General features: G+C 36.6%; 1 protein-coding gene across 7 annotated transcripts in view; it reads left to right on the top strand.

Annotated features, from left to right (window-relative positions):
• Positions 1-27,729, top strand: part of RALGPS2 (Ral GEF with PH domain and SH3 binding motif 2) — a 170,686-nt gene that overhangs the window by 49,542 nt on the left and 93,415 nt on the right. For all 7 annotated transcript variants that reach the window (XM_040446660.1, XM_040446662.1, XM_040446657.1 and 4 more), the window contains 2 exons: positions 12,052-12,135; positions 22,805-22,894. In XM_040446660.1, coding sequence (XP_040302594.1) covers positions 12,052-12,135; positions 22,805-22,894 — 174 coding nt within the window. The remainder of the gene's footprint in view (positions 1-12,051; positions 12,136-22,804; positions 22,895-27,729) is intronic.

Here is a 27,729-nt window from a genome sequence, read left to right as displayed (position 1 = left end):
TATTATATGCAATGTTGCCTTGTGGAGAAAGGCCAGAGCCTTTTGGAGGAAAGAGCAGGAGTTCGGCTTTGGACATGTTTGGGTTTACAAGTCTGTTAGAACATTGAGTTAGGTGATATATATTACGTTACTTGTCCAGGTTGCAAGTGTAGCTTGAGAGAAGTCCCCATAGAGATACTTAAAGTGTAAGGTGAGGTTACCAGGAAAGTGAGTATAGATGAGAGAAGGGTCCTACTTGGTGCTTAAGTGGAATTCGCAAAAGATGAAGAAGCAGCAGTGAGTGATTTAGGAGGAAAATCAGGTTATTAGTATGGAATTAGATGAGCCAAGTGAAGGAAGTATTTTTAAGAAGGAAGGACTGATGAGGTGTGAAGTGTGGTTCATCGTGTGCTTATTTGGTTAATTGCTTGCTGCTTCCACTAGGTTTTAAGCTACATAAAGGCAGAGACTGATAATTTTGCTTCCACTGTTTTATCTGTCTGGCATGTAGTGGAGCTCAATATTTTGAATAAGAAAATGAATACAGTGTTCAGTAAATATTTGTTCAGTGAGACAATGTTTTTAAAAATTGAAGCAGTAACTGTTGAAAGAAATGATGTAGCACAAAAATATTTTTGTTATGTATTAGTCTCGTATAATCCTCAAGATTACATTAAATCTGGCAGTATAAACAGGACTTTTGTCATCTGACAGAAAAATGTTTTCTATTATATTTTGAAATTTTCAAGACCTACAACAAGACGTAAAGACTAATGAGATGAACCTCTCTGTACCCACCTCAGCAGTGCTTTGAGCCGCTCTGCGTTCTGCCCCGTTCTCCCTCTTCCCTCCTCCCATCCAGCCAGCCACTATCCAGTATTGATTTGTATCATTCCTGTGCATTGAGCTATATTTCCTCTATGAGTATATATGTCCCTTAGCAATATGTGCCGTTGCACGTTTAAAATTATTTATGTGAAAGGCATCCTGTTGTTTTAGTCGTCTTTAGCTTACTTTTTATGTTCAACATTGCTGACTAGCACCCATGTTAATATATGTACTGTAGTGCATTAAGTACTGATTTGAGTTGTAGAGTAGGAATGTCTTTGAGTTTATTAAAGACAGTTTTCACTTCAGTTTTCTGAAGTGTTTGTTCAGGTGTTTATTATGTCAAAACTCTTGCTGTCGACAAATAAACAAAAGATTAAGCCATGTCAGTCTAATGTATTAGCCTTTTTATTAGCATAAAATGCATAAAACTTCACATACTGTGAAAAGATAGTGGTTATCACTGAATCGAATAAATTTATCTTGATATTTCTGTCCATTATTTCAGTGTTCAAGTCTCTATATAACTTTATGTAAAACTTTAAAAATTGTATATGTACTTGATGAAGCTTTAAAAGATCTTTAGTTCGCTAAAACTACTAATCAGAACTCACTATTACATGTGTGTATCTATTTCAGGTGATGCTTTATTCACGTTTTCCAAAATGAAATCTGTACTAATGTAAACTTAGAAGAATAAAGATTCTGAATCCAACTATGCGGTTTAGTGATTTTAGTTGCAGGTCGGTGATTAAACCACACAAGTCTCGCTCAGTTTTCTACAATAGAGACAATTGCTGAGTTACCTGGAACTTTTTACAATATATATCTCTCATTAATTCAGTTCCCTGAGTAGGACCCTGTAATTCCTACCTGTTTGGGGAATTCTGTATTCCCAAGTCTTCTGTGTTAAGTAGAATTTAGCCAGACTTGTTCTACCTAAACTTGTTCTTAACTTGTAGGAAGAAAGGGGTGACTATACAAAGTGCAGCTGTTTTCTCAGAATAAAGTAGCTTATCTACAATGTGTGTTATACAGTATGCCTGAAAACTGCTTGGGGGGAAAAAGGAAAAGTTGTAAGCCCTTTATTTCACTGTAGAACCTTATCTTTGAGGTGTCGAAAAAAATGTTACGATATAGGGACTGTTCTTAGTCATCAGTAGAAAACTCGCTAAATAAAATCACATCTTTAAGAGCAGATCTGAATCAAACGAAATGCTAAGCCTGGTTTTTCTCCAACCCTGTGTCACACCCAAAGGTACCTCAGATTGAAAGAAGGAAAAGGAATAGATTTTGGTACTTTGTTTCTTAGTTCTTTTGTTTTGTGGTCAGAAGAATGGAAAACATTCTTACCAATGAAAAGAATGTTAAAGGAAAGTTCATCAGTAATTTTAAAACTACTCATGGTAAGACCACAACTACACAGAAAAAATGTTTGCTATACTTTTATTTTTAATGGTTCCTTGTCTGCGTGATGTGCACTGTCTATCCATTTTTAATGCCATTCAGAAACCTGGGAGTCCTTCTTTTCCCTTTTTCTCTCCATCCTGTTTTCCTTCTTCTTCAATTGGTTTTACCCCCTAAATAACTTCTCTCTCCTTCCTCGTCTCTGTCAACTTTGAAAGATTATTTATTAAAAGAGTACAGTGTTTTTATAGGGCTGTACCCCATCGGCTCTAGAAATGTGAGCACTCCATAGTGTCTGTGCATAGTTGTTGGGCCTGCGACCGGTCTCAGCTCGGCCAGTCATCTATATACTGACAGATCCCTCTCCATCTGAACACATTGCCCTGATAGCTGGTGCTACAGAAATGCTAAGAATCTTCACTTGCCCACTGGCCCAAGCAGTGTGGCCAAATTTGGAAATGTCTGTGGATGGTGATCCCTCCTCTCACACAAAACCCGGCTTTTCACACTTTCCTCCTCTCAGTAAGCAACCATCTCTTAGTGATGGGGAGGGCGCACAATGATATGGTTACTGAAATTGTGATTATAGTGATTACAAAGAAGGAGAAATGTTAGTAGCTCTATTGTTTATATTCAACTACTGTTCATGTGTCCTTACAACTCTTACTTACATGGAGCTAGCTACTCATTCTCTCTTTTCATTAGTTAAAACCAGTTTGGGGCATAAATTGCCATGCATTTTGCCACTTACTTTTTTCTTTTTTCGTCTGTGTCTAACATTCACAGCTCTGAATGGGTGCTCACAGATTTTTACTTCCGTAATTTCATTTACTTTAAAATTTATTTCAAAGCCCTTTGGATCCCCAAAAATAATTTCCAATGGCGAACCATAAAAGGGAGCCGGATGACTTGTAGTTTTTTTCAGCTTTGCCATTTATAGATCGTGCCATTAATAGAATCGATTTCATGTCTTTGGCCTTTTAAAAAATTACTGAATCTATGAAGTAAAGGATTTTGGACCATTGGATCTATATAATACCTTCTAGGTCTTCCAGAAATTCCCAGAAGTAGGATTATTTTTATTGGTGACTTCAGAGTAAGGGCTGCAGTTATGTGTAGTTCTCACTCAGTAATAAATATAATTTTGATTAAAACTTCAGGAAACTTAAGGACGTGATACAGGTTGAGTGGCGATCATGAGTCAAGCTCTTACAGGTTGGGAGTCTGTTATACCCTCACTAGAACATAAATTCCACAAGGGCAGAAAACTTTTGTCTGCTTTGTTCACTGATACATCCCTAGTGCGTAGAATATTACCTGTTCTGTATTTGAGTTTGGTAAGTGACCATTCCCAAGCTTTATACTGTATAGCCTCCAGGCATGTCATCTCCTAGTGTTTACCGTGTTTGGAAAATTTCTGCAAGAGTCTGTTACTAGTCCAAGAAAGTGACTTTTATAAAATCGCGTTTTCTTTATGGAAAAAGGAGTTTGGGGTTTTTTTTCTCCCACCCGCAATTAGGAACATTTTCAGGTGTTTTGCCTAGTGTGAATTATTTAATGCTTAGTAAGGGCAGTTTAAGGATTCTATGGATTTATTAACTTCTAGTATGAATTTTCTGGTATTTAGTTGAAGCTCTGCTCTTGTTAAGGTTTTGTTTTTGTTTTTGTTTTGTTTACATTTCTTATACATATAGATTTCCCTGGTGTGATCCTCTCTTGATCTTGAAGGTTTGTTTCCTTTTAGAACCTTCTTATCCATTTACAGGACTTCCCTCCAGTGTGAGTTCTTTAATGTTGAGGAAGCAATGACTGTGTTCTGAAGGATTCCCATGTTTATTACATTCATGGGGGTTTGGTTTTTGTCTAATATGAATTCTCTCATGTTCTATAAAGCTTATATTTTTTCTGAAGGCATTTCCATGTTCATTACATCAATGGGATTTCTCTTCAGAATGAGTATTATACTCAACACAGGATAAGTTATGACAGAAAGTTTGTTTGCAATCAGATTTTCTTTCTAGTTGCAATGCTCTGGTACTTTCAATAACTCTTAAAAGGGTGAACTGTGCTTGAAATCTGTACTGTAGTCATTACATTGGATGATGTTTGCCTCTTACGAGGTTCTTAAGTGTTCACAAAGCGACCAGCTCTCACAGAAAGTCCTCTGACGTGTATTACCTTCAAAGAAGAAAGTTTGACACTTTATTATAATTTCCAGTAAGTCAGTACAGTAAGCCATTAGAATGTATCAATAAACAGACATTAAATACAGAGGATAGATAAGGCCCTCCTGTATTCCTGTATAACTGGGGTACCCTAGAGACTGAGGAAGAATGCTGGTTAAGTGAGGGAAAGTACGTAATAGGTAATTCTGAATCTTACTAAAACATTTCTGAAAAACTTACAATTGAGATACTTTTGACAGTATGTAAAAGAACTTTCTGTATGCTAGCTTTTTGTGATGCAGAGACTATGATCTTGGCAACATACGAAGTTCCAACATCAGGAATACCATAATTCTCTTTGTTTTAATGAAGACTATCATTTGCATTAGAGTTAAAATGTAAACCATTTATGAATATACTGAGAGCTTTGAAGAAAGCAAAGAAGACCTGAAAGATTTGAAATTTGCTGTTAGAAGCAAGGTGGGCTGTTTTGTAAGTTCTGTGATTGCTCCTCATCACCATGAACTTCCTTACTACGTAGCAAGGTCAGGCTTAGAATAGAACGAGGGGAGTGAAGAGGAACATGACTGACGGGGAGAGGAGGTGTGCCACGGCATCGGTGGTAGCAGAAGGTAGCACCTACCTTTATCTCGGCTGTCGTTACAGGGGCAGCGTTAATTAATTAATTAATTAATTAACTAATGTGTGGGGAGGAAGGTGGAGGGGGAACAGAGAATGTGAGTACGTTAGGAAAGAGAATTGATCTTTTGACCTCACATATCATATTGCAGTTTTATAGTTTCAAAACTTTATTCTGTTGATTAAAAATACAGGAGTTGTAGCAAGCACATCGTCTGTGGCTGAGACTTCTTTCTAAATAGCCATATAGGACGAATGCCAACGGGTATATTATATCCCTTTAAAAAAGCTTTGCATTTTTGAGCATCAGAGTGCCTTAGCAATAATTATCTTTTCTCATGTGTCAACTGTACTTGAGTGAAAAAACAAACTGTCTTCTTCCTGTGAGGACCCCCCACCCCTGCAGTCTTGTGTACATTCCATCACCTTTTCTTTTCTTCTCTCATTCTCTGTCTACATGCTGGTCTATATTGGCCTTTTCTCTTCTTCTATCTTTAGGTATCCCTACAACATCACCCTTAGAGCAGTCCTTTTAAGAGTGTTGGAACCTACAAGATGAAATTTAGATCAAGAATTTGACTTTACAGAACAAACCTACAAGAGGCATAAGAGAAGCTGTGGCTCCTGTGAAATTCAGTAATTCTTTCATAGGGTAGGTGGTCCTCAGTTGCGGTGTCTGCTTCCCATGTGCTTCCGAAATAAACTCAGTGGAAAATCGGGCTCGACAGTTTCAGGGCTCAAAATGCACCTGTGAATATTCTCGCAAATACACTTTCAATGCCCAGTTAAAAACTGCCTTTATGTGTGAGTTACTGTTAGATTGCTCTTTACTGCCTGATTTTAAAATTCTAAGTTAAATCCATTTGAATGGATTTTAAGAGGTATCAAGGTTGCTCTATTTCATTGAGCCTTTGCTGAAAATAGAGGCTGACTTACATGGTGTACGCAACTCAAATCAGTCCTGTTCTTAAATCAGACCTTTAAAAAAATCCTTTGAGTCACTAAGCTTTCTTTTTGGTATTCATGGGAGATGTTTTAGTATAGGGTAACCCTTGACTAGGCTGCTCAGCTGTCAAATGCAAGATACCATGGGTGGGAGGATTTATTTCTTACATTGTTCCCTAGTGTCTCTTGGAGGAAGATCCAGAGTCCGAGGCAAAGGAAAGAGCAGTTTTTTTCTCAGAGAAGTTCAGTGGCTGTTGAGAGTTAGAGTTGGGGCAGGGCAAAATTCCTCTAAGGTTAGCTAATACAAATGCATGTCAAGGTTTAAGAAGAAATTAGTGAGTTCTTGGAGACCCAGTGCAATTTCAGCTCCATAATTCATTAAATGGATTTTTGTTGTTATTGTTGTTGTTTAACTTTTTATTTTGAAGTAACAAGAGATTTACTGGAACTTGCAAAAAATAGTACAGGGATAATTAGGGATTCATATGAAATTGCAAAAATACCGCAGAGAGGTCCCATTTATCTTTCACCCAGTTTTCCCTAGAAGCTACATCTCATATAAGCATGGTACAGTATCAAAACCAGGGAATGGACTGCTATAACATTTATTTATTTATTTATAGCATCTTATGTATTGTTTTGTCTAACCATCATCTCAGTCAAGATACAAAACTATTACAATATCACAGAGGTCTCTCTCCCTTGTACTACCCCTTTATAGTCAGCCAGCCCCACTCCTACCTACTTCCCACCGTCCTTAATTCCTCGAACCACTAATCTGTTCTCCGTCAGTTACAGTTTATTATATTAGATGTGCTAGTAATATAGAATTGTCTCAAAGGGGAAATGGTAGCTACTATCTTAAGAGGTTTAAAAAACCTGCTTGTTTCTTCACATTTAAAAAAAATTTTTTTTAACGTTTATTCATTTTTGAGACACAGAGCGCGAGCAGGGGAGGGGCAGAGAGAGAGGAAGACAAAGAATCTGAAGCAGGCTCCAGGCTCCGGGCTGTCAGCACAGAGCCCCATGCCGGGCTCAAAATCAGAGTGGCCAGATCATGACCTGAGCCAAGGTCGGACGCTTAACTGACTGAGGCGCCCCTCTTCACAATTTTTAAGTACAAATTCCTTTAGAACAGAGGGCTCCAGTGGAATTTTAATCTATGTACTCCCAAGTGATGTGACTATAGATTGATTCATCCCACCTCCTTTCTGTTGGCTTCCAAGGGTTCTGTTAAGGGACAAAGCATTTTTCCATTAAGTTAATGATGTTGCAGTGTTCCAAGAATTGGATGAATTTTTCAAAACCTCTTATTTTTTATTTGAAGAGTCAGAAAAGCAGTCAAAAGGTTTTTGTGTAAAAAAATAAAGCCATAATTCACTGACACTTTTATTGGGTTCCTTGTTTATCATAATTTATAATGGTGAAGATAGGTTCAAGTGAGTATGTATAAAGCACTTATAATAGTGCCTAGCACATGGTAATCTCTGTTAGTGTTAATTCTTTCACTGCTGCTTTTAAGACACCTGTTCTCTGGATGAGAAGGTTTTAAGCATAAAACCAGAAGATTAAATCACACAGAAGAGGACAATAAAAGTACTGGCTACTTTAAACAAACAAAAGAGTAGGCCCCCTTTTGCACATAAACAAGATTGGGAAGGTGTTTTCATAGGTTTTCTCTCAGTGGTGGGTTTATAAGTGATTCACAGCCTCCACCCTCCCTTTTCTCTCCTTTTTAAAACAAATCTTGTTCATTCAATTTTTTTAAAGAAATGTTTATTTACTTATTTTGAGAGAGAGAGGGAGAAAGAGAATCCCAAGCTCCACACTGTCAGCACAGAGCCCACCATGGGATTTGATCTTACAGACTTTGAGATCATGACCTGAGCCGAAATCAAGACTCAGACACTTAACTGACTGAGCCACCCACGCGCCCCCCTTTTCACTTCTTTTAACAAAGGCACCTCTTCCTTACAGTTGGGGAAATTAAAGTAGTGATATACAAAAAGAGGATAAATATACCCAGATTTGGTGAGACTGTTGGGAAAGTGACTCAGTAGTGGTGGTATAAATGACTCGGTATTTCAGGAGGGCAGTTTGACAGGTATCAAAGCCTTGAAAGGGTTCAGACTCTTTGACCTAGCGATTTTACTTCTAGGACTATATTTTTAGGAAATGATCAGAAATGTCAGAGAAGGTGCAAGGATATTCATTACTTATGGTACAGCCTTACTTATAACAGGAAAATGACATTTACGTTTTGTGTAAAGCTGCATAACTGAGTTTGAACTCTATCAAATGGCTATGTTGACATCAATTTGACACAGACACTGTATATTAATAGCATTAATATGTATTTGGAAGTTATATTAATTGGTTTAAAATGAGCTCAGTATTTGTACATCTAATCCGAGGAATTTTGTCCTAAAATATGCCATCTTTATGTAGTTACATTAATATGGTTATATTAATATTTTTAGAAAAAATATTTTCTAGAAGTTTGATGTTTTTAATATAGCTGTCATGTCATTTTCATGTTCGTGTAGTATCTGTCACTAAATATTTTCTGTCTGTACGAGGAGGTAATGTGAAATGAGCCTGTATCTAGGCTAACAAGCAGTTGTCTCTTTACTGTAGAGTTGTTTCTGTTCCATATTTTCCTTTAGTAATTTCAAATCTGAAGGTTGTGATCTAGCTTTAGATTTTAAAAAAGTAATTGGTATCTTCAGAGCATTTACTGCTTGTCCGCTGTGTTAAAGCAATGATTGCCGTTTCTTCCTTTAGTATTCTTCATCTCCATTACTCAAGCCAAAAACTTGGGAGTCTTGGTACCTCTGGACACCTCATTCTTGGCTTACATTGTGTGGATCCAATTTTTGACCAGATCCTGCCTGCCTCCAAGATATCTTGAATCTACCACTTTTTCCAATATAAGGAAACAAACATTACCTTAATTTTTGTGTTTTAGTTAGATTTTGTAGTATCACCGTAACTGTTTCCTCAGTCCCCTCCTCAGTCCATTTCTTTCTGTTTCTGTTTTAAAATTTTATGGAAGACAGGCATGCATCACATTTAAGAAGTCCCATATTTCCACCGGCCTCCACCCTTGAGCCCCATGCTCATCCAGTGCCTTAACTATTCCTTCTTGCAGGAATTTATGTCCAGTTTTCAAATAATATGTCTAAATGTCTATTGTTTATGATTTAAAAATTTTTTAAAGTTTATTTATTTTGAGAGAGATAGCACGAGTGGGGCAGAGTGAGGCAGAGTGAGAGAAGAGAGAGAATCCCAAGCAGGCTCTGAGCTGCCAGTGCAGAGCCTGATGCAGGGCTTGAAACCACAAAGCTGCGAGGCCCTGACCTGAGCTGAAAGCAAGAGTCGGATGCTTAACTGACTGAGCCACCCAGCTGCCCCTGATTTTAAAAATTTTAGATATGATATATTGACTCTGTACTATAGAAAATGATTTCACACTTTTATATTGTTTCCTTTGACCTTTATACAGTTCTGTTCCTCCTCTTTTTCGCATATAGTTATGTCACAGTTTCAACATGAATAAGTAATCATGGCTCAACTGTTCTTTACAGTGAAGCCATGATTACTTAAATTTTGTGTTCCTTGAGCTAACAACTTACTTAAGCTTTCTCTATACTTGTCACTAATTCTTCTGCCAGAAGTGAATATAGTGAATGTGTCTTCTCAGTGTGTTCAAACACTTAGGTATTGTTTCATTTTTGAGAGGTATCTCTCTTGGAATCTCTTACCTCTTGCTTAGTTACTATCTGGACTGTTGTTCTTAAGCTCTGCTCACAGCTATGTCCCAGGATCTCCCTTTATTGATAAACTGGGTTTTGCAATATTTTCTTTCTGTATTGGTTCCTCAGTTTCTTGGATCCCATGTCTTTTTTTTTTTTCTTAATTTGCTCATTTGTTTTGAGGAACCACATATTTTCCTAGCTGAGAATAGGTCCCTAGAAAACAAATTCTCTGACACTTGCATGTCTGAAAATGTCTGTAGTATACTTTCATACTTAATTCATTTTTTTGTTGGACAGAATTCTAGGATTTTGAAGACTTTGTTTTCAGTTGTCTTTATCTTTCAGTGTTGCTGTTGAGGTATCTGATACTTTGATCTGCGTGTGATCTAGTTTTATTTTGTTTTGTTTTTGAATCTTACAGATTTAATCTCTTAGTCTCCAGTGTGCTACAGTTTTTTTGAGGCTAGGCCTTGTTTTGAGGGTTTTAAAAATTTAGTCCACTGTAAAGAACACTAGACAGATCTTGTTCTTCAACTTCTTAGGGGAGGGGCATTAAAAAATTTAGCGGGGGCGGGGGGGACACCTGGGTGGTTCAGTCAGTTAAGCATCTAACTCTTGATTTCAGCTCAGATCATGATCCCAGGATCACGTGATGGAGCACCATGTTGGGCTTCATGCGGAGCAGGGAGCCTGCTTAAGATTCTGTCTCCCTCTCTCCCCTGCTTGCATGCCTATGCACACAGACACTCCCTCTCTCTAAAATAAAACTAAAAAAAATTTTTTTGGGGGGTAAGTTATTTTTCTCTATTTTCTCTGTTCTCTCTTAAAACTCCTGTTATTGGGACACCTGGGTGGCTCAGTTGGTTAAGGTCTGACTTCAGCTCAGGTCATGATCTCGCAGTTTGTGGGTTCAAGCCCCATGTGGGCTCTATGCGGACAGCTCAGAGACTGGAGCCTGCTTCAGATTCTGTGTCTCCCTCTCTCTCTGCCCCTCCCCCGCTCACACTCTGTCTCTCTCTCAAAAATAAATAAACATTAAAAAAATTATAAAACTCCTGTTATTATTCAGACATTGACTTTTACGGACTCTAATTAACAGAATATTTGGATCCTGTTTTGAGCTTATTTTTTAAAAGATTCTATCACCTTTATCTCACAACTCTTACAGTGATTTTTAAAATCTCCCTTAGTGTGTTTTTCATTTCCAAAGGCTGTGTTTTGTTCTCTGAATAGAATGTATCCTTCTGTTTCTGCCTAATGGGAGTAATACCTATTCTTATCTGAGAGTAGTAAATATATGGTTTTGTCTTTCTCTTCTCTCAGTTTTTTTGGTTCCCTTCCCTAACTCAGCTTCCTCAGAGTCTTTTTTTTTTTTCCCTATAGATTCTATCTCTTTTTGGTGGTGGTTATTGGTATTATAGCAGGATCTTTAACCTGTTTTGAACCTTGGACTCCCTTGGCCCCTGAATGAAGCCTATGAATCTGAACCCTTCTTTAAAATCAAAGGAAATCAATCCTATTAAAATACACTTCCCAAAGTATTTTGTAAAACTGTCACATAGCAATATATATGTGCTTTTATGTTAACATTAAGTAAGATCCAGAGATGATGAGCTCATAATATCAAACTAGTGATGAGTATCAATGATAGTTTTGAGCTATCTGCACTAACTGTAATGTGATATGAAAATGAAAATATCTGTGATGTTTATCAGTGGTAACGTCACATGCATTGCCATTTCTTCTGTAATCTGTACTCTACATTTAAGATAAAAAGGAATGTCATATCAGAAGTTAGTATAAAATAGAAATCTAAGTTTTTAAGTTTATTGAGCCCTTTGAATTCTCTTGACAGACCCTGTGGGGTATCAAGAGCCCTTTTATTAGAGGTTTCATGACATATATGGGGTAGTTGGCTGTCAGCTCAAAGAAGAAGGTACTGGAAAGCTGATTGGAAGCTCTGAGTAACTGACTGAGAATGGGGCTTGACAGCTAGTAGGGTTCACTGTACGTTGTAGGAAGCCTAGCTCTCATTATCTGTAGGTCCTTCTGTTGACACTCCGATATCTTCAGAAGGAGAATCCACCAATCTCCCTGTGGAGTGTAGGTCTAGTTACCTGTGTTCTAATAGACAGGTAATTTTGCCCTCTTATATTCTACGGGTAAAATTTGTTTTTATGATTTAGCTGAATGGTTACAGTATTAGATATGTTCCTCTTGAATAAAATGGCTCTAGGAGGGGACACAACTGTCTTTAATGTTGTGAAACCCTTAATATAATAAGAAAACTGGACTATTTCATGAACTTATTTTTAACCTATTTTTTTCAGGAGCTTTCAAGTTGTGGATGGAATAAAAAAGAAAAATACAGTTCTGCACCAAATGCTGTTGCCTTCACAAGAAGATTTAATCATGTGAGTTGCCTATAAAATTTTGATACTTAGTTTCTGAAATTCAGTTCCTCAATATATAATTTTTCATTAAGAAGTAGTTTAGCTTTTCACATGAATGCTGGCATATTTTCAGCCAGTATCTCTTCAAATACTGTCCCCCTGCCTGATCTCTATTTTTTTTCTTCTGTAATTTCTGTTGGAAATTTGTTGGTACTTGACATTCTTTTTTACCTGTTATCTTAACCTTTTGTATTTTATACCTGTTTCTTTGTGTTCCATTCTGCATTATTTCCTCAGTTCTGTATTTCAGTTCACTAATTCTCTTCAGATGGGTCATTTCTATTTCAAGTCTGTGTACACTTTTACACTAGTGTGATTTTTTTTTATATTTCTTAGATAATTTTCATCATTTTATTTTATAATTTCTGTTATTATCCAGAGTCCTTGGAGTACTAATTCTCTGTCATTTCTGCTAATCCTTACTCAAAATGGTTTGTATTTTTATACATTTTCTAATTTTGGATTGAGCACTCATCATTTAAGCTTATACCTGTACTTTGTGGGAATTCAGCTGCCACCTAGAGTGAGGGTATATCTCTTCTGAAATGCTTTTTGTTTGCTTTTGCTGGTACCAAGGACTATACTGACTTAGGACAGTTTTTTATATGTTTTGGTTGGGAACATCCGTACATTGCTGTAGTGGAAATTTCAACTCCAAATCCAACTAAGGGATGTTTACAAATTCTTATAAAAGACTTATTTTTCAGGGCACACGGGTAGCTCATTCGGTTAAGCATCTGACTCTTGATTTCGGCTCAGGTCACAATCTCACAGTTCAGGAGATTGAGCCCCGTGTTGAGCTCTGCGCTGACTGTGCGGAGCCTGCTTGGGATTCTCTCTCCCTCTCTCTCTCTGCCCCTCCCCCACTTGTGTGCACCCTCTCTCTTTCTTTCTCAAAATAAATAAACATTTTTTAAAAAGACTTATTTTTCTCCATCTACTCTGCCTTTCTCTGCCAATAAGGGAATTGTTTTAGTCTACATTTTAGCCCTTTGAAGATCCCTTAGATAGACATAGAGGTGGTAGAGTAGAGATGGGGTCCTTGTATTTGAAGGAGTATTAAATCCCGAGCCCCTGTGTCACTGAGAGAAAATCCTCCATGGGCAGCTATAGTGCCCTTTCTTGTAACCACTGCTTTGCCTTTATTTCCCTCTTTGTTTTGGCCTCTAGGGGAAGAAATCCTTCCTTTCAAGTTAGCCACACATTTTTTTAAAAAGTTTCTTGTCTTCAACCCAACATTTCTAGGAGTTTGTAGCAAATAGTTTCTCAGGGTATTTGGTTCACTCTATTCCCCAAAATGGAAGTCGATCAAAGTTTTTAAAAATTAGATTAAATCATTATTAGGGACAGAGGGCAAGCATGTCTTACACTGAATTTCATATTCAAGTTATATAGAAGTTGTTTTCAAAATTTTTCTGAGTTGGTCAGAATTTTTTTACCACAGTAAAAATTTTTTTCTTTGCCATACAAAAACATTATTATAATATTCACAAATTTGACTTTACATTTTAAACAATAATATTATTCTTAAGCTGAAAAGTTGTCAGAGTCAGATATATCACATTGTACCAAAAGCTTTTATCCTTATTCCAGATCATAATAGATCCTATAATCTCACTTAATGGCTCCATTACTCTATTAATTTCTCCTAGTGGGATCATAGGACATTTGAAATAGCAAATTTTGAAAGAAGTTAGAATCTTTTAGAGGAAACCTGTGTGCAATATTATTTTTAAAATGAGTTTTTTGTAGACAGCATATCGTTGGTCTTCCTTTTTTTATTTTTTATTTTTTTTATTTTAGGAATTTTAACATATATGTAGATTGATATAAGTATAATCAAAATTCACTTTTATCACCCTAAAAATTTCTTTTGTGCTGTACCCTTGTAGTCACACCCACTCTCTATCCCTAACCCTTGGTGACCAATGAGCTCTTTTCCATCACTGTATTTGCCTTCTCCAGACATTAAAAAAAATTTTTTTTAATCTTTATTTATTTTTGAGAGAGAGAGACAGAGTGCAAGCGGGGGAGGAAGAGAGAGAGAGAGAGAGAGAGGGAGACACAGATTCTGAAGCAGGCTCCAGGGTCCGAGCTGTCAGCAGAGCCCGACACGGGGCTTGAACTCAGGAACCGTGAGATCATGACCCGTGCTGAAGTCGGACCCTTAACCGACTAAGCTAGTCAGGCGCCCCCAGACTTTTATATAAATAGAGTCATATAGTACGTAGCCTTTTGAAACTAGTCTCTTTCACTCTCTCAAAGCATAAAGTCTTTGAGATTTATTCTTGTTGCATGCATTAATAATTCATTTTTATTGCTATGTAGTATTCCATTTGACATCCATTTGACATCCATTTGAATTTGATAAGTGGTAGTTTTTCCTTTTTTTAAATTTTCCTTAAATATATATTAAAAGAATCAAATTATTTGATCAAATACATCATTAGTGTCTTAGCAACAGAACTAGATTATAATTGTTTTAAGAACTCATTTTTACTCCATTTTCTTCTCTATATTTTCTCAAAAATATCCCCAGTTGAACTTCACAACAATCACATGCACAACAACAATTTAATGTTAAGGAATCTAAGGCTTATTTTGTTTTGGTGGGGGTTGGTTTGTTTTTCAAATTTTTATTTAAATTCTAGTTAGTTAACATACCTTTCATTTTTGTAATTCAGTCTGAATCTCTGCTTTTCAGTTCAGACTTAGAAAGGGTACAAAGATAGTTCAGAGAGTTTCCATGTTCTTATATTCCATATAAGATGTTAGCTTCCCCCAGTGCTAACATCTTACAGAAGTATAGTTATCAGAGCCAGGAAATCAACATTGGTACAGTACTATTAACTAAGCTAAGGACATTATTCAGATGTCCCCAGTTTTCTCACTAATACCCTTTTTGTTATTGTTACAAGATACTTTGGGATCCCACGTTGCACCTAGTTGTCACTAATTATAACAAAAGAGTTATCTTGGGGTCTGTTTTTGTCCTTTTAGTGCTTTACCTCTTAACTGTCACATTTTTCTGTTTCTTTGCATGTATGATAATTTTTAAAGTTTTATAGTTATCATTATGGATGATACATAATAGTGATTCTGGATTCCGTTGTCCTCTTTTTTTTTTTAAGCTTTTATTTACATTCCAGTTAGTTAACATACAGCATAATATTAGTTTCAGATGTACAATTCAGTGATTCAACCCTTCCATACATCACCCGGTGCTCATCACAAGTGCCCTTCTGAATCCACGTCCCCTATTTAACCCATTCCCCCTCCACCTCTTCTCCAGTAACCACCAGTTCTCTATAGTTAAGAATCTGTTTCTTGGTTTGCCTCTGTCTCTCATTTTTCCCTTGGCTCCTTTACTTTGTTTCTTAAATTCCACATAAGGTATTTATCTGTGACTAACTTATTTATGACTTTTCTTCAATATTTTTTCTTTTTCCTTTTTTTTTTTTTTTTTGCATTTTAAAATTTTTATTTAAATCCAGGTTAGTTAACATATTGTGTAATAATGGTTTTGTTTTCCTCTTTTGAAGAGTGTTGATTTGTATTTTAGCAAGCAGTTAACTTCGCCGGACTCAAACTTCAAATTCTGTCTCTCCTTGGAGAACAGATAATTTCCTTTAGGTTTTGTTTTCAATTAGGCTTCTTAGAGTTTCCCTTGCACATGCACAGTTCCAAGGCCAGCCAGAGAGTTAGATGACATTTTTATATAGATTTGGAGGAATCTCCTTCTTATCTCTCTTTCCTTTCTAGAATTTATCCCCTCACTTTTGGCCAGCTGGCTTCTGACTTTTGAAGCCATTAAGACTATGGCCTTCTGCTTGAATTTTAGTTGCCCACACTGTGGTAACTAGAAAGCATCCTCAGTGAACCAAGTGCAAATCTCATCCAACGCATCTTCTTTCAAGGATCAGTTCTCCAGTTTCTGCCTTCTTTTCGTCCCTCTCTTGTGGTTTTAAATAGTTGTTTTTATAATTTGGAATTATAATCAGATGAGCATTCCCAAAGATACCAGCTACTCCACATTACCAGAAATGGAACTCTCTCCCATCCCATTAAAAATTATGCTTTCTGGGGCGCCTGGGTGGCTCAGTCAGTTAAGCGTCCGACTTCGGCTCACAGTTCATGAGTTCAAGCCCCACATCGGGCTCTATGCTGACAGCTTAGAGCCTGGAGCCTGCTTTGAATTCTGTGTCTCCCTCTCTCTCTGCTCCTCCCCTGCTCATGCTCTGTCTCACTCTCTCTCTCTCCCCTTCAAAAATAAATAAAAACATTAAAAAAAAATTTTCAATTATGCTTTCTATTGATTATCAAAATAATAATATGTATTGCAGGGAAATTGAAAAAAACGTAGAAATGTATAAAAAGCTGAGGGGAAAACAAATACCTGGACATGACTGTTGTTAACATTTCAGCATATATCCTTTTCTTCATTCTTTATTTTTTCTTAATTTAATAGAAATCATGTTGTGTATGTAATTTATAGCCTTATTGTCACGGCATACCATTAAATGTTCCTATATCATTATATGTTGAAAACATTTTTAGTATCTCTGTGATCTCCTGTGATTGAACTATGTCATAATTTTAATCATCATTCTATATTGGATATTCCTCTGACAACTTGGGGGCATGCCTTCTGGCCAGTGGAGGTTCTTGTTTTTGTTTTCTTTTTTATTGGGGAAGGGTTGTTTAAATTTGTTTTAGACATTATCTTTAGATAATTGGAAATACGACTGATAATTAGAAGTTAATGCTTTTAAGAATGATCATGATAATGGGTTATGTTTGTTAAAAAAGACTCTACTTTCTGAAAGTAAAATTTATAGATGTAGTTATATATTATCTATGATTTTCTTCACAGTATTCCTGGGGCATTTGAGGGGAAGGGAGGGGTAGAGGTGAAAAAGTTTGGCCATAACTTGGTAATTGTTGAAACTGGTTGCTGTACATCAGGGACTTCATTATTATCTTCTGTTTAGTTCAGTATACATTTGAAGTGTTCCATGTAAACAGTTGAGAAAACTATCTTGAAGCTTAACATATTTTTGGCTGCAAATATAAGGTTTTTATAACACTTCTATATGATTATAAAACTGAATAAAGCAACTACAGTTAAAAATATCCTATGAATAAATGTTTTCTAGGATTTACTTTTTTATGAAATATTTGGTACATTTCAAAGAATGTGTTAAATATTTGTTTGAATCATGTGAAACTGCTGATGTTCAACCATTGTTAGCCTACAGAAATGGCAAGTTCATGTGATGAATGTGTATTAAAAAGCATTCTAATAAATGATTTTGAATTAACCACCTAAGCTAGGAGCTAGAATATTACCCAAACTCTTTAAACATTTTACATATTCTTCCCTGTACCCTCTCTTAAGGATAACCATTATCTGAAAATTTGGGGTTTGGTTTTTTGGGCAGGTTTTTAAAAGTTTTTTAAACTCTTCTTGTAATTCTTTTATAGATTCATCGGAAATGTTTGTAACCTGAAACAGCATGTTGTATAATCTTGTTTTTCATCCTCATAAAATGTATCATCAGACTATATATGTATTTTTTTATGGTTGGCTTTTTTTCACTTTGTGTTTCTCTGATGCCATGGTGATGTATTTGGCTCTAATTCATTGATTTTTCACTGTTTTCTAGCATTTCATTGTATGAATATATCAAAATGAATTTATCATTCTTTTGAGGATGACCATGAGATATGTTTCCTAATTTTTTGCTATTATGAAGAATGATGCTAGGAATATTCTGAGTCTTGGTACTTATGTATACTAGTTTCTCTAGGCAGTAGCTTTCAAACTTTTTTGATGGTGACCCACGATAAGATAAAATGTTTTACATTGTGATTCAGTGTAGACACACAGCTGAAACAGAAGTATTCTGAAATAATATTTATTTGTATTAGATATGTTCTTTGATCTTTTCTGCTTAATAAAGTAGTAACATTGCTACTTAGACTTACTAAATTGATACATTAAAGTGGGTTAAAAAAACCCACTGTAGGGGCGCCTGGGTGGCGCAGTCGGTTAAGCGTCCGACTTCAGCCAGGTCACGATCTCGTGGTCCGTGAGTTCGAGCCCCGCGTTGGGCTCTGGGCTGATGGCTCAGAGCCTGGAGCCTGTTTCCGATTCTGTGTCTCCCTCTCTCTCTGCCCCTCCCCCGTTCATGCTCTGTCTCTCTCTGTCCCAAAAATAAATAAACGTTGAAAAAAAAAAAAAAAAACCACTGTAATTGGTTAGAAAAATGTGTGTTTAGATATAAAATTTTTGTCAGAGAGAATGTATGCATGTTTACCTATAAAAGATGGTGTCTTTTTTTTTTTTTAATGATTGTACTGATTTTGCATTCCCACCAGCAGAGTACAAGAACTTCCGTTACTCTCATCTTTGTCAACAGTTGGTATCATCAGACTTTGCAACCTAATTGATATGAAATGATTCGGGTTTCATTTTTATTCAGTAAATGTTTATTAAGCTTCAGTGTGTCCTGGGCACTGTTCTCAGTGTTTGGAATATATTAGTGAACAGGAAAAACAAAGATCATTATCTCCACGGACCTTTTCATTCTAGCTCTTACTAATTTTAATTTCACTTTTCTTTTGTTTTTTCATTTTCACAAGTTCTGTCATTTTCTTTTTTCTTTTTTTTTAATTTTTTTTTTAACGTTCATTTATTTTTGAGACAGAGAGAGACAGAGCATGAACGGGGGAGGGTAAGAGAGAGGGAGACACAGAATCCGAAACAGGCTCCAGGCTCTGAGCTGTCAGCACAGAGCCCGATGTGGGGGTCGAGCTCACGGACCGCGAGATCATGACCTGAGCCGAAGTTGGCCACTTAACCGACTGAGCCACCCAGGCGCCCCACAAGTTCTGTCATTTTAAAATCTCCCTGGTCATTTTTATTATTCTTGTATTTCTTACTCATTTATTTTCTTACTCATAACTTACTGTAAATTAAAATGTGGATACAAAAAACCCACAAAACAAATACATGGTTCAATAAACTATTGTCAAATATCCTTGTAACATCACCTGGACCAAAAATAAAACTTGAACTTTAGAAACTCCTACATGTACCTCAGCCCAGTCACACCCTTTCTTCTTCCAGGAATAATCACTGTCCTTTTATCATACTCACTTTCTTGTGTGTCTTTTTATAGTTTTATCACCTAAATGTGTCCCCAGACACAACTATTTACCCTTGCCAATTTTTAAAATTTGTTAAATTTTAAGACTTTTTAATTGGCATTTTCTCCTTTTCTTTTCCTTATCATTTACCTGTGGAGGCACCTAGGCATTTTGACCTAATTTTGAGTCTCCCACAATCTAGATTGCATCTATACAGTGTAATATATTATGTTTTCTGGGTGTTATTGCTGGTTCCAAGGATTCAGTTGGGTTCAGTACCTTTGGCAAGAATATGTGTTGTGTTTGTGGTTTTTCTTCTTTTTCATCAGGAGGCACATAATATCTGGTTGTCTTTTTCAGGATTTTAGCAGCTGTGTCTAGATCCATTAATTAACTGAAGTTGTTAAAAGGCTGGGACGCCTGGATGGCTCAGTTGGTTAAGCGTCCGACTCAGGATCAGGTCATATTTCACAGTTTGTGCCTTGCATTGGCTCCTTGCTGACAGCTCAGAGCCTGGGGCCTGCTTTGGATTCTCTATCTCCCTCTCTCCCTGCCCACCCCCCTCAAAAATAAATAAACATTAAAAAAATGTTAAGGTTAATTCACATTTCATTCTTTTTCATTTATTAGTTGGAATGCTTTTATAAAGAGACATTTTCCCTCATCTGGTATTTGCTTACCCAGAGATCCATTTCCTATAAGCAAGGAAGGATAAATGTTCAATTCTTTCCCATTATTTAGTTGTTTTGAAGATAGTGAATTGGTGTTCTGTCTTCCTCTAACAGTGACCAAGTAGTTTTTTTAAGTACCATTGTGAACTTACAAATTAAAACATCATATATGATGTGTTTCAACCCATTGCAGTTATTACCTTTTTAAAAAAGTATATTGTTAAGTTTGTTTATTTTGAGAGAGACAGAGAGAGTTAGAGCAGGGGGAGGGGCAGAAAGAGAGGGAGAATCCCGAGCAGGCTCCACACAGTCAGCACAGAGCCAGACGCAGGGCTCCAACTCACAAAACCATGAGATCATGACCTAAACTGAAATCAAGAGTCTTATGCTTAACCAGCTGAGCCACTTTCATGTCCTTTGTCATGATTCTAACAGTCTTTAATAGTTTCCTTGCCATCTGGTATGCAAAGATATTTCAGGTTCATTTTGTCCATTACCTGCTCCCATCCCCTCCCTGTATCTGGAATCAACGTTCTTTAATAAGTCCTGGTTTCTTACAGGGGGAAATGGACTTGAATGCTAGGAATGCTCATTGCTATTTTCTATGCCTTTTTCAGCAGAGGTAGCTAAGATTTCTATATGTCGTCCACACACACATAGACAAACAACTGTTTAAAGATAAAATATCTCATGAGTTCATATAGATACTTGTAATTCAAATTCAGGACCGACTATAGAGGTTTTTTCCCAACTCTTCTGTATTGCGTCCGCATGTTCTTTCTTCTACTCACAGAATCCTGATTATCAAGGCATGTTGATTGCCTATAGCTTGTTATCCATTACAGTACTCAGGAAGGGCTCGTGAGAATAGTAATTCCTGAATTCTTGCATGCTGGCAAATGTGCCTGTCCTCTGTGTACAATTTTCTTTCCTTGATGATTTTTGATATATTACTCCATTTTTTTTTTCTGACAAGTGTTACTGTTGATAAGTCCGGTGATAATTACATTTTCTTTTCCTTAAAAATCACTTTATCTTTTTGTCTCAATGGCCAAAAGATTTTTTCCCAGTAATTTTATTGAACTGTATCTTTGTGTGGGTCATTCTGGATCAGTATTCTGGGGTATGGTTGGCTTTGTCTGGGATTGTCAACTGGGGAGCACCTGCACTTAGCCTGTCCAGCATGGACAGAAGTTGGACTTCTTACACAGTAGCTCAGGAACCTCAGAGAGAATGTTCTGGCAGTCAAGGCAGAGGCTTTCTTTTATGACCATCTTCTGGAAGTTAGCATCAATTTTGTTAATCTTCTGTTCATTAAAGCAGTCACAAGCCTGTCCAGATGACATGACAGGTGACATAGACCCCAACTTTCAATGACAGAATGACAGAGACCTTTTGGCCATGTTTTAAAATCATGATGGCATTTTGTCTTAAAATTTGCCTAGCATTGGGGCGCCTGGGTGGCTCAGTCAGTTGGGCGTCCGACTTCGGCTCAGGTCATGATCTCGTGGTCCGTGAGTTCGAGCCCCGCATCGGGCTCTGGGCTGACAGCTCAGAGCCTGGAGCCTGTTTCGGATTCTGTGTCTCCCTCTGTCTCTGACCCTCCCCTGCTCATGCTTTGTCTCTCTCTGTCTCAAAAATAAATAAATGTTAAAAAAAAAAAAAATGAAAAAAAAATTTGCCTAGCATTAAATTTAATAAAGTCAGTAATCATGCAGTTTAGTTTAAATTCACAGGTGATATTTGCCAAGGTTGTTGACAAAATAAAGTATAGCTTTTGATATATTTTAGAAGTGTACTTTATCAGAATGGGGGATACTTATTGTCATTAGTAGCCCAGATATAGTAACAAATATGAATATGGCTTTATAAAATACATACATTTTATATTTACATATATATTTGTAAAATATATACAAAATATGTACATTTTGACAGTTTATAGATGAAAGTTGCAAGTAAAATCTGAAATGTTTCTCACTAAAACAGGGATAAGAAATGCGAGGCAGTGGCACTATGTTTTGCACTATCATTTCTTGCTAATACACCTTGTATTTCGATTTGTGTAAGTTCAAGCCAACTGAGAGTGCCTTGATTTTATTTTCATAGTAAATGAATTAAAAATATGTTATATTTATGAGAAGCAAACTATTTTCATCAGAGTACATAGAGCATTTTAGTAATTCAGATTTAGCCTGCCTTCTGATAAATGGTTTTTAAAAGAAATTGTAAAGGTGGTTTATTGAATTAGAAAGCATTACATGATTTTAAAAATATAATCTTAGTTTAATTTTAGAATGACTTTTCTTTATGGTATTATTTCATAATGTAAATAAATGGCAATGTGGGATTACACAGCCACAGAAAAACTTGCCCTAAGTAGCATAGTTTATAATGTCTGATCTTAGAGCTTATCTAATTCTACCATTATGTTTCAGAATAAAATTACATTTATTTGTATAGTGTTCTTGTTGTAATAATGCAATAAAACCAGTTTTATTAACTCCTTCAAAATTTATTTTGCTTTTACAAATCAAAACTCGTAGTCATGTTTGTGTGTGTGTGTGTGTGTGTGTATAAGCATACACATATACACATGTATATCTCTATGCACATACATATCATGTATATATGAAATGTATGCAACATTTGAAGACTGGTTATATCCTGGCGGGGAGCCGGAAGGAGAAAAAAAAGTATTGTCTTTTAACCAGCTATCGGTCATTCACCAAGTAGCTCTTGTCATTAATTTGATCCTTGTGAGTAAAGAATCTTGCCATTCAACTCCTTTTAATTTTTATTTGCAGGTAAGCTTTTGGGTTGTTAGAGAAATTCTTCATGCTCAGACATTAAAAATTAGAGCAGAAGTTTTGAGCCACTATATTAAAACTGCTAAGGTAAGAAAGGCTTGTATTTTTATTTTTGAGTCCAGCCATTCAGCATTGTGAGTGACTATTTGCCCGTGATACTTTATTTACTATTTATTGACCCTGGAAAATAAGACCTGTTGATTAATATGTTGACTCTTTCGATTGGATGCCTGTTTTCTTTGCCTTTTCTTTATTCTTCCTGTCTTCCTCCCTTTAGCTCTCCCCTCCCTGTCTTAGAGTAGCTGGAATATATTACTTATTTGACTGGATAAGTAGGCAGAGATCAGATTATGGTGAAGTATAGTATTTACAAAATACTGGACTCTTCTGCAGGTAATTGAGAAAGCCTTATATGATTAAGTAGGAAAATGTATATCGATTATTTGTTTTTGAAATCTATCACTGCCAACCCTGTGGAGAATAAGACTTTATTTTTAAAGGAATAGTATAAAGAGGATGTTAACCAAACATGTTAATTGAGTAGTTATTGTGGGGCATAGATAATGAATGCAGCAAGAGAAAAGGAACATGGATTTCAAGGATGGTCAGAATTCAGAGAGGAGGGTGAACAAGGCATTCCACAAGAGGATACTAGTATTTCCTTAAAACTGACAACTCTAAATTTATGGTAAGTTCACTAAAAGTTGGTATAATTGTAGCCACATCTTCACCATTCTTAGAATAAATTCATAACTTACCTCATGTCTGAATGAAGGTGGACTCAAATGAGAATGCCATTTTTACAATTTTAAGTTATCGTAATTATTTTAAAATTGTAACTGCTATAGGTTGGAACGCCTCCGTAATTTCCTTGCGCACCTGGAAGCAGTTGTATTCTAACGTTCTGTGGCACTAGGTGGCAGAGCTAGCTTTCAAAATGTGATCTGTGGCAATGTCATAAAATTTCTGAAAACATTCTCTGTGATATGTTTGATAAATATTGGGTTTTAGCTAGCAGAAATTCGTGTCTTTTCTCCATACATTCTGAATTTGTTTTTTTCTTTTCTGGTATTTTTGTTAGTGTTTTTATGGGCTTTGCATGTTCCACTCAAAACCACCAAATTCTGCCTGTCAAGCTCGTTGTTACCTTCCTCCTCCAGTAATCATTTAATTCCAGTTCAGACTCTTAGACTTTTAAGTTATTTTTGACAGTAGTTTCTTTCATCCCAAGCTGTAAATTCATAATTTTTTTTTTTTTTGGCTCACACTGTCTTTTAAATCCCTCTATTCTGACTCTGCCTTCTGTATTCCGTCTGTTACAAAACTTGCAGGTCTTTTACTTGTTTAGTAGACTGTGTCCGTTAGGGTTCTCTGGAGAGACAGAATAAATATACATGTATGTAAAATGTATAAAGAAGATTAAGCAATTGGCTCCAATGGTTGGGGGAAGGGGCTGGCAAGTGTGAAATTGATTGTAGGGCAGGTGGACAGCCTAGAAACCTCAGGCAGGAATTGAAGCTGCAGTCTTGAAGCAGAATTTCTTCTCTGGGAAACCTTCAGTTTTTATACTCTTACGGCATTTCAGCTGATTAGATGCAGCCTACCATATTGTCAGATGTGGTCTCTTTTATTTACACTTGATCTTAGCCAAAAGGCCGACTGACTATGGATGTTAACTGTATCTACACAACGGCTCCACAGCGAAACCGAGGTTATTGTCTGGTTAAATAACTGGGTACTGTAGTCTAATCAAGTTTGACATATAAAACTAATCATCCTATAGACACACACAAAAATTGTAAAGTATATTTTAAGTATCAAAAGAACCATAAAGTGGACGCCCATGTCCCCACTGCCCACTGAACTCGGATAGGCCTCCGCATACGCAGTCCCCTGCCCTCCTGCTACCAAAGGAACCATTGCCCTGAACTTTACGTTAGCTTTTTTCTCTAGTTCTGTACATATGTGTGTTCCTGAGTAATGGATTGTTGTTTATATTTTTGAATTTTGTTTAAATTAGTCCATAATTACTTTTATACTTTTATAACTTGGTGTTTTTACTCAGCGCTGTTGCCGAATGGCTTTGGGTGTGCCTCTGTTGTAGAGTGTTCGGTTGCTTGCATTTACCACCAATTCTTCAGTATACTCTGGCTTGGATAGTTACCAGATTTTTGTTGCTGTACACACGGCTGCTAGAAAGCTGTCCTGTGGGATTCTCTTTGTGCTCATGTGAGGGGTTAAGCCCTAGAAGTATAGAGGGAAAAGATAAATTACCTTTAAAGAAATGACGGAACAATAGCTTTCATTGAACGTGATGAGAATGAACATTTTTTCAGTGTGGCCATTTTTCAGTGGCCATTTAGGTTTTCTCTCCTGAAATGTCTCTTCAAGATTTTTGAACAGTTGTCTCTTATGGTGTTGATCTTTTATTGATTTTTGTAAGAGTTTTTTTATTTAATTTTAGATACTGCTTCTCCAATATGTTTTTATATCCATCTTTATATTTGTGACTTCTCTTATTACTCTTTTCATGTTATCTTTTCATATAGATGTTCTAACTTTAGTAGTCAAACTTAGTGATCTTTAATTTTTATTATATCATTTAAGAGTATCTTATTTAAGGGGTGTCTGAGTGGCTCAGTTGGTTAAGCATCCGACTTTTGATTTTGGCTCAGGTCATGATCTCCCGGCTTGTGAGGCCAAGCCCTGCATTGGGCTCTGCGCTGACAGCTCGGAGCCTGCTTGGGATTTTCTCTCTCCCTGTCTCTTTGCACCTCCCCGACACGTACACATACTCTGTCAAAAGAAAGAAATCATCTTAAAAAAAAAAAAAAAAGAGTATCTCATTTAAGAAAATTTTATAGCTTTGATTTTTGTATGTGAGTATTTATGTGGAAAAAATTTTTTCTGTATGTAGGAATTATGGATTATTCATATTTTTCATTTGAGTATCTGGCACCATTTTTTTATTGAAGAATAATTAACAAACAATATCCTGTTTCAGGTATATATCAGTGATCCATTATTTTTATGCATTGTGAACTCAATAAGTCTAGTTACCATACAGAATTATCATAATATTTTTTACTATATTTTTATGCTGTACATCACGTCCCCTTGACTTACTTATTTTAGAACTGGAAGTTTGTACCTCTTAATCCCCTTCACCTATTTTGCCCACTCCCCAAGCCCTCCCATCTGATAATCAAGTTTTTTTCCTATAAATCTGTGTGTTTTGTTTGTTCATTTGTTTTTTAGATTCCACATTTAAATGAAATCATGCTATATTTGTCTTTGTCTGGTTTATTTTACTTAGCATAATACCCTCTTAAGTTCAATCATGTTATCACAAATGGCAGGATTTCATTTTTTTTTTTTTTTAATGGCTGGGTAATATTGTATTGTATCATATATACCACATCTTTATTCATCAGTCAGTGGACACTTAGGTTGTTACTATATCTTGGTTATTGTAAATAATGCTACAGTGAACATACTGTGAATTTTGTTTTCCTTTTCTTTAGATAAATATCCACCAGTAGAATTGCTGAATCATACAGTAGTTCTGTTTTTAAATTTTTTTTTTTAAACGTTTATTTATTTTTGGGACAGAGAGAGACAGAGCATGAACAGGGGAGGGGCAGAGAGAGGGAGACACAGAATCGGAAGCAGGCTCCAGGCTCTGAGCCATCAGCCCAGAGCCCGACGCGGGGCTCGAACTCCCGGATCGTGAGATCGTGACCTGAGCTGAAGTCGGACACTTAACCGACTGAGCCACCCAGGCGCCCCTGTTTTTAAATTTTTGAAGAACCTCCCAGTGCTTTCCATAGTGACCACGTCAGTTTACAGTCCCACCAGCAGTGTGCCAGGGTTCCCTTTTTCCCATATCCTTGCCAGCAGTTGTTATTTTTTGTCATTTTGATAGTAGCCAGTCTGACCAGTATGAAAGGATATCTCACTGTGGTTTTGATTTGCATTTCCCTGATGATTAGTGATATTGAGTGTCTGACACCATTAAAAAAAAATCCTTCGTTAATCTTTATTTTATTTTGCCTAGAAGTATCTTTATGTCATCTTGTTCTTAAAAAATGCTATTCCAGGGGCGCCTGGGTGGCTTCAGTTGGTTATGTGTCCGACTTCAGCTCAGGTCACCATCTCACAGTTCATGAGATCGAGCCCTGCATTGAACTCTGTGCTGACGGCTCAGAGCCTGGAGCCTGCTTGTGGATTCTGTCTCTCTCCCTCACTCCCTCTCTCCCTCCCTCCCTCTCTCTCTCTCTCTGCCCCTCCCTCATTTGTCCTCTGTCTCTCTCAAAAATAAACATTTTTTAAAAATGCTATTCCAGACTTACAGTTTTTTTGTGTTTCTTTAGGCACCAGGAATTAGTGTCTTTTTAGTCCTCTGGGAAAATAATAATCTCCCATTATCTCTCAGATAATTATTTCTACCATTGCTTTTTATCATCTTCTTCTACATCTCCCTCTAGATAAATGTTGGCCTTTTTTTTTTTTTTTTAAACCTCTTATGTCTCTTAACCTTTGTTTGACATTTTTTTAAAACACTTTTTCTTTCATGTTGCATTCTGGATAATGTCTTCATGTTTAATCTTCATTTTGAGGCCAGTACCTAACGTCGTTCTCATTTGTGAATTCCTGTTTCCTTATGTGTTTTCATTTTACATGTTTTTAAGATTGAGTTTTATTGGGACGCCTGGGTGGCACAGTCAGTTAAGCATCCAACTTGGGCTCAGGTCATGATCTCACAGCTCGTGAGTTCAAGCCCCGCATCGGGCTCTGTACTGACAGCTCAGAGCCTGGAGCCTGCTTTGGATTCTGTGTCTCCCTCTCTTTCTGCCCCTCCCTGGCTCACACTCTGTCTCTCTCTCTCAAAAATAAATAAACGTTAAAAAAAAAAAACGTTA

The sequence above is a fragment of the Herpailurus yagouaroundi genome, unplaced genomic scaffold (assembly GCF_014898765.1).
Source record: "Herpailurus yagouaroundi ecotype Mexico unplaced genomic scaffold, PumYag 195, whole genome shotgun sequence".
In the NCBI taxonomy this organism is placed as follows: Eukaryota; Metazoa; Chordata; class Mammalia; order Carnivora; family Felidae; genus Herpailurus; species Herpailurus yagouaroundi.
The sequence above is the reverse complement of the archived record's forward strand: the minus strand, read 5'-3'. Positions and strand labels throughout refer to the sequence as shown.